General features: G+C 43.0%; 1 protein-coding gene across 4 annotated transcripts in view; it reads right to left on the reverse strand.

The window, feature by feature from the left end:
- Nucleotides 1–13,146, reverse strand: part of STAB1 (stabilin 1) — a 103,265-nt gene that overhangs the window by 59,838 nt on the left and 30,281 nt on the right. For all 4 annotated transcript variants that reach the window (XM_038409579.2, XM_038409577.2, XM_043518235.1 and 1 more), the window contains 8 exons: nucleotides 10,395–10,475; nucleotides 9,926–10,084; nucleotides 8,463–8,525; nucleotides 5,641–5,742; nucleotides 3,951–4,037; nucleotides 2,148–2,259; nucleotides 1,215–1,395; nucleotides 799–892 (listed from right to left, as the gene is read on the reverse strand). In XM_038409579.2, the coding sequence (XP_038265507.1) occupies nucleotides 799–892; nucleotides 1,215–1,395; nucleotides 2,148–2,259; nucleotides 3,951–4,037; nucleotides 5,641–5,742; nucleotides 8,463–8,525; nucleotides 9,926–10,084; nucleotides 10,395–10,475 (879 nt within the window). The remainder of the gene's footprint in view (nucleotides 1–798; nucleotides 893–1,214; nucleotides 1,396–2,147; nucleotides 2,260–3,950; nucleotides 4,038–5,640; nucleotides 5,743–8,462; nucleotides 8,526–9,925; nucleotides 10,085–10,394; nucleotides 10,476–13,146) is intronic.

Genomic DNA, 13,146 nt, shown 5'->3' on the forward strand with positions numbered 1-13,146 from the left:
GGAATGCAGACTTTTCAACCTCTCCAAAAGACTCAGATTCAGGGGGTGGGTAAAAATGTTGGTCTATTTTTACTGTCTCCATACACTAGGTCTTGCATAAAACCTGGGATGGATTCTCTGGGACCTGACTCTAATTGTTCCAAAGTCAGGGTGGGGAGAGAAAAATCCATGGAGAAATCCTATAGATTTGTACTAATAGGGATGAAACCAAAAGGGTTCTATAGATAATTACTCTAAAATTATATCTGATTTCATAGAGAATGAGACCCTTTCTATAGGTGTTCTGAGCCATCCTATAGAATTCTATACCAGGGACATTATTCACTATTGAATTAAATAGGATTTTTCCATAAGGGAAAGGAAGATCTCACCAGGACATTTCAGCCTGACATAGGCAAAAGAGCTCATAGGTAACAAATCAAAGATGAGAGGCAGCTGGCCTTCTTAAAGAGATCCATCCTTCATTTGCCCCACTCCCATCTGCTTCCCCTTTATATGACCTAGATGCATTCCCCACATTGAAGTTTAAAAAACATGATTATGCTTTGCTCTACTGTAGCACTGTCCAGTCATAGGCATCAATGTGCTTTACAAACATGAATTCATTATACCTCACATCACCACTGGCAGGTAAGTGGTGTTTAACCCTATATCACAGAATGGGAAACTGAGGCATAAGCAGGTCAAATAATGTGTCCAAGGCCCCACGAGTCAGTGACAGATCTGGGAACAGATCTCCTGAATCCCGGAGCCCAGCTCTAGCCAGTAGCTAATGTTTCCTCTGTGTTACCCACTCACATTTTTTGAACAGCCTCCTCGTTCTGGCTTCCTACACAGATCAATGGGCAGGCAGGAAAATCCATCCCCTTCATAGCCATCAGTACAGATGCACCTTAAAAACCAAGCACAAAGAGACATGAATTCCCAAACACAGAAGAACAGCGAGGCAGAGGGTGTCTGCTAGCACTGCCCCATTAAAATTCAGCAACGAGAGGACTGCACATCTTTAACACGGTGAGGACATTCTTTGATGCTGTGATTTCCTATGGCGTAGATGTCTACATGGCATATGCAAACACATACTCATAAATACACAGAGCTGGCTACATCCTATTTATATTACTGGAGCCCCATTGTGCAAGTTGCTGTACAAACATGCACAGCAACACAGCCCTTCCCCCAGTGTACCTCTCCCCCCCCATGTAAATAATAACCTTGCTGTGTTGTTGAAGCTGCAGGTTGCGTTCCGGTGACAATACTGAGATGCAGTCGGGCCACAGTTCTGAGAAGTTCTGTCACAGAATTCCCCTGTATAGCCATCCTTACATGAACGGGACTGGCACGTTCCCCTGCTGCCCGGCCTGTTATCACAAATTCCATGGACGCAACCGCAATCTGTCAAATGCATGGAGAAGAATCAGTTGCTTGGTCAGTTGGCAAACTCCTGCAGAGAGCACTTTTTAGATTTCCCAATTTCTCTTGCAATCTCTTCTCAAACCAAATGACTGTCAGATTAGTTCTCAATTCTTAGAAGTCACGTGGGAGACATTTCTGCTTTTCCTGAAAATATGCCTAATGGAGCAGATCCTCAGCTGGCATAAGTCAATGCAGCTCCATTGTTTTCAATGTAGTCACGCTAATTTACACCAACCAAGGATCTGGCAAGATGTTCTTATTATGAGTAGAGGGGGGGGAGCCTTTACGCTAATGGAAATGGACGTTCAAAGCCATCTCATTCAAAACCATCAGGGTTAGACCTTATCTGGGGCTGGTAAGCAAGGATGACAGCATTTTATCTTCAGTCACTGGACTCCAGGCCCTCAGAGCACTTAGAGTTGGGAAAGATTTATTGGGTCATTCCCTCCTGACAGAGATGGATCCAAACACTTTCAAACACTGCTGGGAGGGTTCCAAAATCTGGATCTGAATTTTTCAGTTGAGCCCAACTCCTTCTGCCAGACATTGATCTGTGCTTTGCCTACTCCAGCGTGAAATGACCCAAATGAGGGGCCTACCTTGTGAAACTAGTCCATAGTGCTCCCTCTTAGGAAAGGTTCCATGCCTACATTCCTGCACTCACTTTGTTCAGTTTACTGCCTGGCATTTCCTGTTACCCATCAGCGTTGCTTTCTTGAGGAATTACAGACCTTCATCACAGTTCTCCCCATGCTTGTTTGGGTTTGAGCAGATGTGGCAGGCTATTCCTTTGAAACCCTCAAAGCAGAGACAGTTGCCATTCCCTTGAAGTCCATCACTACACTAGAAGGAAAGCAAAAAGAAAACTGAAGTGAGCAAAGTGGAGGGAAAATATATGTGACAGAGACATTAATGTCTAATAAGGGAAACCTCGCAGGCTCCAGAAAAGCGTGGAGGATTGTGAACCATTTTAGGAGCAAGAAAAAACCACACTGGCTAACATGGTCCTGGTGACCAGAAGCAAAGAAGCTGGATGTTAAAATGGTAGTTAAATTGAGACAGCAGCTGAAAGTTCAGATGTTTATTCAGACCTCTGGGGTCTGAAAAACTGGGCTGGAAATCTCATGTGAACACACACTCGTGATTTTTTAGAGCTTCTGCTTTTGGTCCCAGCTGCAGGCAGGAAGCACATGCAAAGTGGAAGAGAAAAACAGACCAAACTTTTTCAAATATCAGAAAAGATTCAGCTCAAGTTTTGGATGAAGTTTCAAGTCTGCTTTTACTTTATGTAAACCGGGTGACCTGTGTCCAGTGGGAATGAGATGAGTGTGTAGTGATGACGTGAATTATTTCCCGTACATTCAGAATAAAAACAAAAAAATTGCTTGTGGTAATCGAAAACCCTGCATAGTAGTCAGTTCCTACAGAGCTAGGGCCAAATGCCTTGTAATATTTTGTATTTGAGTTCCAGACAGAGTTACAGAGACAGAAAACACACTGACAAATACCATTTGGAATTGCAACAGATGAGCACACATTGTTCTTCCTGTGGGGTTTGGCTCTGAGAGTTATTTTGTTTAGAAGGATCAATCCTGAATATATATTAATCCGTAGCCTTGATCGAGTCTTCTTCCACAAGAGAGAAAAGTTATCCCTGCCTATTGTATGTCACACTGTGATATCTGTTATGCATACAGATTTACACTATTATTGTGAAAAAAGACACTCAATGAATGAAACATTATAGTGAGATATGAAAGCACAACAGCCTGGAAATGTTAAGTTTAGTTCCAACAGCAGCCATAACTTGCCTCGCAAATACAACATGTAGTACTTCACTTCTGCGCAGGGCATTAACAACATGTATACAGTCATATATGCATGTAATGTGAGTAATATGGTACAAGTGGTAGCTATTGGATACATTTTGCTCCAAGTTACATTGGTATAAATCCTAGAAGAGGTACTAATCTCAGTACAAGACATGGTGGTGTGCATAGCTATGATTTTGTTTTCTAGCTCCAGGAGACAGAAAGAAATGCCTTGCTCCCCATCTGTAAGATGGTCTGTCTTTAATTTTTTCACAACCCTGCTCCCTGGCCAGACAGGCAGACCTCTCGCATTTAAAGATGTAGTATACTGAAATCAATAGCTATGTACAGCACAGATACTGTCCTTACTTTCTCTAGACTGTAAAAGATGCCTCTTGTCAGAAGAAAAAGAGGCAGAGAAAGAAAGAAGCAAAGACAAGATGTATCCACCCTTTAAGATGGCGAGCAAGAGTACTAGAATTGAGATCATGTCCTTCCCATCCTTTGTCTATACCCAAGCTTTGTGTGTTCTGTTTCTTTGGCCTTTGCAAAGTTGAGCACAAGACACTGATAATTTCCACGTTTGGGGCAAAGAATGTGAATTCCTAGTAAATACTGCCAATTAGATGCACATGACCAAACTCCCCAGCTTCCCACTAGGAGTTTGAAAAGGCAAGTATAATCCAACCATGGGTCCAACATAGTGGATTTTGGTGCACTTACATTCCCTCTGCCGTAGCATGGATTGGAGAATCCACCAGGGCATGGAGTGCAGTCAGGACCAAAGAATCCTTTGCAGCACCCAGGTTTCTGAAAAAGACATAACATTGGTACACTGTGTGGAGAAGCTTAGTGTATTAAACACCATACAACACGTATTTGGTCTGAACTCAGATCTCTTTCTCTTGTTCTTCTCAGTGCTCAGACTACAAGTCTGCTGTTCTCCATTTGCAAGTGTTAAATTCAGTTCTTCCAGTGGCGGTGGATTAATCAAAAGGACTATTTGACTTGGATTCTGAACTATGCCTCCAATATCCCCCACACCTCAATTTTCCCCCCAGCAATACCCTCTTACCGCACTCAACCAGGGTTTTCCCCCCACAAGCAAAACCTACTTCCCTCCCCTCCTGCCCATGTGCTGGATTTTGGGGCCCTATGTTTTTGATTGTTCTGGGCCATGTCTGCCCTTTGTCCATCCCTGCCAAAAGCTGCACAGAAGCACAACAAATAGAATGCAAACATTTCACAAGGTGCGCACAGGTCATTGTGTACTCTTGGCTCCCTGATGACTGATCACTTGCAAGCAGCATGACATCTCTAGCCAGAACTAAGCTGTTTCCCAAAACATCTGATAGAGTTTCATCAACAGGATACGGTCACTCTGCAAGTTTAACGTGCACTCTCTAACTACACTCTGTTTCCTTTGAGAGACGTGTGGGGCTCTGTGATAGAAGAGGAGTTGTCATAAACATCATGCTCTCTGTTACGATGTTTCCTCCACCTCAGCCTGTCACATTCAAGGTGGCTCGTGTAGATTTAGCTACGCAGCTTCCATCAGCACTTAACGGGGGAGTCATGCAGATCAATCCTCAAGTGTTTTGCTGAATATTTACCCCTAGGAGGGAACTTCCCCAGTTAATGCAGTCCACCCTCAGTCCAGTGGCAGGACACAGGACATAGACACACTTTGAGTGGGGGGTGTGATTCTCAGCTCAAGGAGACACACTCACACTATATCTGATTGAGTTAGCATGCTAAAAATAGCATAGCCACAGCGTGAGCAGTAGAAGCTAGCTGTCCTGAGTGCGTATCTATGGCTTCAGCTGGGTGTGCATTGGGGCAGCTAGCCCTTCCCACTGCTTGTGCTACTGCAGCTATACACAATTTTTAGCATGTTAACTGGATCAGTGCTAGTGCGGATTTGTCTCCTTGAGCTGGGAATCCCACCCCTGGCATGAAGTATATCCACACCTTTAGGGTATGTCTATCCTGCAGTTGGGAGATGTGACAGAAGCACGTTTAGACATATCTGGGATAGCTTTGTCATGCACGAGCCAGCGACAAAAGCAGTGAAGCCACGGTAGCATGGGAGGTAGCCACGGACCTGAGTATGTACCCAGGGGTCTGGGTGGGTGGAGCTAGCTGTGCCACCACCTGTGCTTCACGGCTATTGTTACTCAAGTTAGATTAGCTCAAAGCTAGCTTGGGTACGTCTACACATGCTGCAATCACACCTCCCGACTGCAGGGTAAACATACTCTTAGTGTGGGAGCACTCCCCCACCCGCCACTTGTACCCTGGTTGGGAACCACCCAGTTCAAGGCAAAACACTCTCCTCTAGCTAAACCAGGAGAAGCCAAGTTAAGCTCCCTTGAATTGAAATGTGCCCTTGCATACGATACATCACACTTACCAGAATGGTTTGATTGCAGTACCTGGCACAGCCCTTTTTCAGGACGTTGAAGCCTAATGGATCATGGACATAGACACATTCACTTGGATAGATCCCCTGAGCCTTCAGAAATGAAACAAGTCATCAGCACCACGGCTATGTTCATGCTTTTTCCCTCCCCCTTGCTGCAAATGGTAACTATCATGGAGCTGAGGAAGTTCATGAGAATATCAAGGTGAACTAGATATCATTATGGAGAGCCTATTGTACTGGAAGGCACAAAACGGCTTCCTCTGCCTCACAAGAGTCCATAAATCAGACCCTAGTGATGGCCATCTGTTCCGATCACACAGCTTGTGCTAGGGCAGAACCCTACAGTTACTTAAAAACTGGGTCACAAACAAGTCTCTCTATTGTTAGGTTAACCAGCCAACAATGCATATGATGGGAGCAAGTTAACTTGCTACCAGTCCAATAAAGAGAAAGAGATGAGAGGTGGAAATAATCACTGGGGTAACTCTAATGACTTCAGAGGAGTTGTTCCAGGGATGAACTTGGCCCCACAATGCCTCTAACTTCACCAGTTACTGTGTGAGTGCAAACTCTGGGCCAAGGTTTTCAGAAGTGACTAGTGAGTTTGGGTGGCCCCATTTTTAGATGTCCTAGCTGAGATAACTAAAAGGGGCTTTTCTGAAAATCAGACCCCTTGGAGGTCTCAGAATGTGGGCACCTAAATATTGAGCCACCGAAAATCACTCACTAGTTTTGAAAATCTTAGCCAAGCACTTTACATCTTGGGAGCAAAACCTGCCCACAGCAGCATGACTGTTTCTGACAGTCTTTGTCCACAGCTGGGAAGCAGGGGATGCTGCTGTCTCACAGCAGGAGTAAGACGATAGCTGCTGGAGACTGTGGGTAACATTTTCTTCAATTTTATTTTTAAAAAAGTTCTAACAGTTCAAAACTGAAACGGAAACGTTTTGTTTCAGGTTGAAAAAAATGTTTTGTTCTACTCATAACAAATGTTTTTCAACTTTTCAGTATGGCCAGCGCCCTAAAAAATCAGGACAAGAGCTGTGCAAATAATTAAGTCCCCAAGTCATTTTTTAAATGAAATAGGTTCTTTAGAATATCTCACCCTATATATTTTTCTTAGCGAGCCCAGTCTGAGATTGGTTTTATACCCTTAACTCATGCAAAATTAACTCTAGTGGGAGTTGGACTGAGTAAGGACTGCAGGATTTGTCTCTCTACTAGGAGCAAAAGAATTCACATAGCTGGGACTAGGTAGAAATCAGAATGAATTTGTGACTCAACACACTGGAATCAACAGCATATCTGATGGGACCGAACTCCACCTTGAACAACAAAAGAAGAGCTGACCTCACCTGGCAGGAACACCCATCAGCGACACCCAATCAGCAAACACTTCCACCTTGCTTCAGACAACCTCTAGCCACTCTGCCTGTCAGAGCCATGTGCGGACTCACCTCAGCCTGGCAGACTCAACGTGTACCAGTCAGGCTGCCTGAACCAAAAGTGAGCTATGTCGCACTGACCAAGAATCAGGCTAGACAAGTGACTCACGGCACAACAGGTTTGCTGCATCTTTCCAGTGACCAAGATACAACATGTGCACGCTCCCACTAGAGCAGTGGTTTTCAAACTTTTTTTCTGGTGACCCAATTGAAGAAAATGGTTGATGCCCATGATGCAACGGAGCTGGGGATGATGGGTTTGAGATGTGGGAGGAGGCTCAGGGCTGGGGCAGAGGGTTGGGGTGCAGGGGTGAGGGCTGCAGGGTAGGGCTAAGAATGAGGGGTTCAGGGTGTGTGAGGGGGCTCTGGGCTAGGACAGGTGTTTGGGGTGTGGGAGGAGGTCAGGGCTCTGGGCTAGGACTGGGGATGAGGGGTTTGGGATGCAGGAGGGGGCTCTGGGTTTGGGGGTGGGGCTCAGGGCTGGGGCAGGGGATTGGGGCATGGGCTTACCTCCGGCGGCTCCTGGTCAGCAGCGCAAGCGCGGTGCAGAGACAGGAGCCGCACTGCGCCCTGCAAGTGGCCAGCAAGTCCAGCTCTTAGGTAGAGGCCCACAGTCATCGCCTGGCCAATGGGAGCGTGTTGCCAGTGCTTGGTGTGCGGGCAGTGCGCAGAGCCCCGTGGCCATCCTACCTAAGAGCTGGACCTGCTGCTGGCCACTTCAGGGGCGCAGCGCAGTGTCAGAACAGGTAGGGACTACTAGTTTTTACTGGCCGGCTGCCAGGAATCCTGGGTGCTGAGCAAGGCAAACCAGTGCCTTGCATTCCATGACCCAGTACTGGGTCGCAACCCAAACTTTGAAAACCACTACACTAGAGAAACAGCAACATGCTTTTGGTAGAATCAAGGTTGGTGATTCCTTTGAGTGGCAGTTGATTAGCACGTTGAAAAGGGTAGGAGGACAAAGGCTGGGCTTCAAGATCCGACTGGTAGGGAAAGGTGTTCTCTTTGGTGGAGTCAGGGTGTTAAAAGTCTAGTTTCACTTAACACACACAATACTTCATGTCACTCCAGCGATCAGGTTCTGCACACTTCAGAACAAGAGGCAGCATAGACCAGTGGATTAAGCCCTGGACTAGGACCAAGGAGGCCTGGGTTACACTTCTGGCTTTGTCACTGACCTGCTGTGTGACATTGAGCAAGTCATTTCCCCTCACTGTGCCTCAGTTTCCACTCCCACCCGTTGTCTCTATTTGTAACCTATTTAGATTGTAAGCTCTTTGAATTATCAGCACTCTTACTATGTATCTGTACAGTGTCTAGCACAACGCGTGCTATTATAATACAAATAAACAACAAAGTATTTACCATTTCTATGCTGTGAGGAGGACAAACGCTGGTGTTCAAGGCCCCACAATCAACACAAGAGCCCTGTTATAAAACCGAGAAGAAAAATCCTTCCCATAAAAGTATTTACATTTATACACACACAAACATAATCCCATTTTATGCTCATGCATGAAGAACAATATAGAAATATTGCTTATGACACCCTTTTTTTTTTTTTGCCATAATAAGAAATATGGCCAAAGAAGTTTTAAGAAGTAAAGATTCAGGAACAAGGTGAGTTTTTCATTTAAAGAAAAAATGTTTCCCAGATAATTTCTGTGGGTACTGATCACATCTCAAAGTGCTGGGAGTTATGCAGGTACATCTCTCTGAGATGAGGACAAACCACTCAGGCCTTTGGCTAATAGATATTGTTTGTAGCTGGGTTAGAAGCTGTGTTTTACAGTTAATGCTTTAGGTCTCACAACACCCAGAAGTACTGTGGACTCTTACGTCACCTCTGGGCTATTACTGGGGCCTCAATCCAGCACAGAGATGAACACAGGTGGACCTCAGACCTGTGACTGGCCCCACTGGCTTCAGTGGAACTCTGTGAGGGAACCAGCTCTGGCCCAAATGTGGGACAGTGTGTGTGAAAAACACCCAGAATAAGGGGCACAAAAAACCTATTCATGCAGGAAATTTAATCTTTTGTGAAACTCCTTCCTTCAGTGTAAACAACTCTTTCTGTAGTCTCAGTGCAGAGTGTCTTCTTTTCAGATGTAAATAATTTTCAACAATAGAAGTGACAGGGCACCAAATTTGTGTGGAACGTAGGGAATTTGGGACTAAAATGAAGTCTGCTGGAGAGGTTTGCTGTGTGGGAGGAGGGGGATGCACGCCTTTCATTGTAGGATCAGCACTCGCTACATCTCTATGTGCTCCTGCTGTGACTTCAATGGGACAGCAGCAAGCCTCTTTGAAAAAGTGCCATCAGTAGGCATTGCAAAGCCAAAGGGCATTTCAAAAGATTTAATTTACATAAAGAAATAAAAATGATTCGGCTTCCCAGTCCAAACTAATAGGAGACAGAAGTTCAAAGCCAGGTGATCAGGTGGTTGGCAGCTCTGGTATAAACAGGAAGGATTGCATGTCAAACAATTCCCAAATAGCAGCCCTCTGAAGAGCTAAACTTCTTTCTGAATCATGGATATCTTGGGTAGGAGGGAAAAAGTGCTGCTCTAAGTCTTTTGTCAAAAACAAATTCCTAAGAGAAAACAGCTGACTTTCCAGCAAAGTAGTGTGGAAGCGTTAGCAGAAGAAATACTCACAGCACGTACACTGGCTAGCTCTGGAGGCAGTCTAGCTCCAGGGTTCATAGTGGGGTTGAATTTAATTCACAGTGTGAGAATACACAGACTTACCTTCTGTGCTCAATTAGAATCTATCTGAGGTTTGTCTGTAGCACCCACTAGGGGAAAGAATGGAAAAACTTGACTTACTGCTATGATTTTGTGCTGTTCTTCATTGCACCTCTGCGGCAGAATGGGGATTATCGAAGGAGGAATGAAGATGCCATCCAAGGTATGAATGATTCCATTTGACGCCACAATGTCCCTCTTGTTTAAGGGAATGCCAGAATCATCCAACAGAATTCTCCCCTGTTCCAAAAAACCCCCAAAACAAAACAAAATCAATAAGTCATTCCCACTCTTAAACAATTTAAGGAGACATGCTGGTAAATTACAATATGCAGTCTCTTCAATATCAGCCACACAATATCCATCTTTCCTAGTGGAAGTCATGCATGGGACAGGAGGGGAGAATGCATAATAGATTTAAATAAATCTACTTTATTAAGCAGAGTTTGCCTGAGTCATAAAGTCCTGTTCCAGAATCAAACTTTTTCAAAGCTTTGAGTGTTTATATTTCGACTTTGGTTTCAGCCCATCTCTAGCATGTGGTGCTTACATCCTCACTGATATTGATGGTCAGTATCTGGTTTGCCATGGTTATAATCTGTGGCATCATTGTCAGCTTCTCCACAGTCACCTGAAATATATATACAAAAAGGAGATAATGCTATGAAAAACAAATTGGAGGAGGAGAGAGAGAGTTGTATGTGTTTCAGAATCACTACAAATTCTCTCCCTAAACCAGCTTTGAAGAGTTGACTTTAATATTTAAACTTTCCTCTGCAAAATACACACATGACTAAGACTACAGTTTAGTCATGGGTATTTTTAGTAAAAGTCATTGATAGGTCATGGGCAATAAACAAAAAATCATGGCCTGTGACCTGTCCATGAAAAACTATAAATACCCCTGACTAAACCTTGGGGCGGGGGGAGAGGTGCCCAAGGGGGCCGCTGCTGGAGAGGTGCAGGGGGGCATCTTTGTGGGTGCTGCTGGGGGCGGTTGCCCTTGGGCCAGACTCAACCTTTCTGGACTACTGTACCCCTTTCAGGAGTCTGATTTGTCTTGAGTACCCCCAAGTTTCACCTCACTTAAAAACTACTTGCTTACAAAATCAAACATAAAAATACAAAAGCGTCACAGCACACTTACTGAAAAATTGCTGACTTTCTCATTTTTACCTTATAATTATAAATCAACTGGAATATAAATATTGTACTTATGTTTCAGTGTATAGTATATAGTGCAGTATAAACCAGTCCTTGTCTGTATGAAATTTTAGTTTGTACTGACTTTGCTAGTGCTTTTTATGTAGCCTGTTGTAAAACTAGGCAAATATCTAGATGAGCTGATGTACCCCCGGAAGACCTCTGAGTACCCCCAGGGGTACACGTACCGCTGGTTGAAAACCACTGGTCTAGAGCATGTTTGCAAAACATAACAACAATGGTCTTCCCTGAACAGAGAGACCAGGCTGCTGTAGCACAAATCATGTTGGAAAATGGTTGTAGTTTTTACAGTTCTGTTCTTAACCTGGACAGGTTTATAAAAAGTAGAGAATAAAGGGAGGTAGGTAAGAACCTCATGTTAACAGCTCACCTATGATACAAATCAACACTTTTTGTGTCTGCAGGATCAGACAACTAAAAGTAAACTCATATCAAGGAATTAAGTACTGATCAAAAGCCAGTGAAGTCAATGGAAATTCTCCCATTGACTTGTATGTGCTTTGGACCAGGCCTTATCTGAGCTGATGAAATATGGGTGTTAGTTGTGCTGGACCAAAAAAACCAACAGCAGCAAAAAACAAAAGGGGGGTCACATTTGTATGTTCTCACCAGGTGAAATTCACCCCTGTGCAGAGCACTAGTACAAGGTCTGTGCACCATGTAAGCTCTATATTGTAACTAAATACAGCCTTTTCACTAAATCTGGTCCTTCTTCTTGCTAACCTGAAAGGTAACACTATAACTAATACACATTTATTTAAGCAATTATACTGTTACTTAAAAAGAAAAGGAGTACTTGTGGCACCTTAGAGACTAACAAATTTATTAGAGCATAAGCTTTCGTGAGCTACAGCTCACTTTGAAGTGAGCTGTAGCTCACGAAAGCTTATGCTCTAATAAATTTGTTAGTCTCTAAGGTGCCACAAGTACTCCTTTTCTTTTTGCGAATACAGACTAACACGGCTGCTACTCTGATACTGTTACTTAGAATCTTAATTTATAAATTTTGTATTATGTCAGAAAGTGATGAATTTCCTATCTTCTAGATGGTTAACTTTTTGCTTGTGATTTGTCTCATGCTGCATTTGGATGGAAATTGGAATTAATTTAAAAATCCATAAAATCAGCATTTTAAAATTGTTTTTTTATTAGTTAAACTCTCTTAAATGTGCTGGATACATCAGAAAAATAAATTTATGACAATGTTTTGGTCTTAAAACTAAGTTAGCTAGTGAATTGAACTGATTATTTCTGGACATCATGTCCTGCATGTTTATAGAACCAGTAGATCTCATCTTCTCCCATGTTGTTTTACTCATAGATTGGAAGAGGAAAAGAAGCTTTTTCATGTCCCAATCAATTTCCTCAACTGACGTTTAGAAAAATGTAAATACCAGCATTTGCTCCATTGTAATGACTGAAAACAATATAGATGCTTAATACAATAAATGGCACTGACATACAAAGCCTGAGCCAACGTAAAAAATTAAAGATGGTTACCCACTGATTCTAAATATAATTTATAAACAGCTCCCTTTAACTCATTACAATTTGAGGAGGGCTTATTAATGTAGCATTTTTTATTATTTTAATTATTTTAAAAGATTATAGTAAATTTAGGCCTTAATATAGGTAGCAATAATTTCAAATTTATTTTAAAACAAAGAATGAATATATATATATATATATATATATATATACACACACACACACAATTATATATATATATATGTATATATATATATATATTAAATAAAATCAGATATTTTGAGACTGAATGACTGGATGGTTCAAACACTGGTTGCCAATATCCATTATTCAGAATGGTCAAAAAGTTACCAGAGACTGGCAGCCATTCAGTGGCTTATGTGCAATGAGTTTGGTGGATCTCAGTCCAGTTTCTAGTGGGTAGGTGTCCATAGCACAAAAGCCCTTAATAAAACTGGTATTAACTGGTTCCTTTGTTGGCAATCTCAGCAAATATGCCTAATCTATAAACTAAGTGGGCATGGAGGCTGAACTCCCTTCAGGTTGAGATTGAGACACGTTGGAGTGGACTCGCCACTATCTGTGCTCTA

This window comes from Dermochelys coriacea, chromosome 7 (assembly GCF_009764565.3).
Source record: "Dermochelys coriacea isolate rDerCor1 chromosome 7, rDerCor1.pri.v4, whole genome shotgun sequence".
NCBI classification, from domain to species: Eukaryota; Metazoa; Chordata; order Testudines; family Dermochelyidae; genus Dermochelys; species Dermochelys coriacea.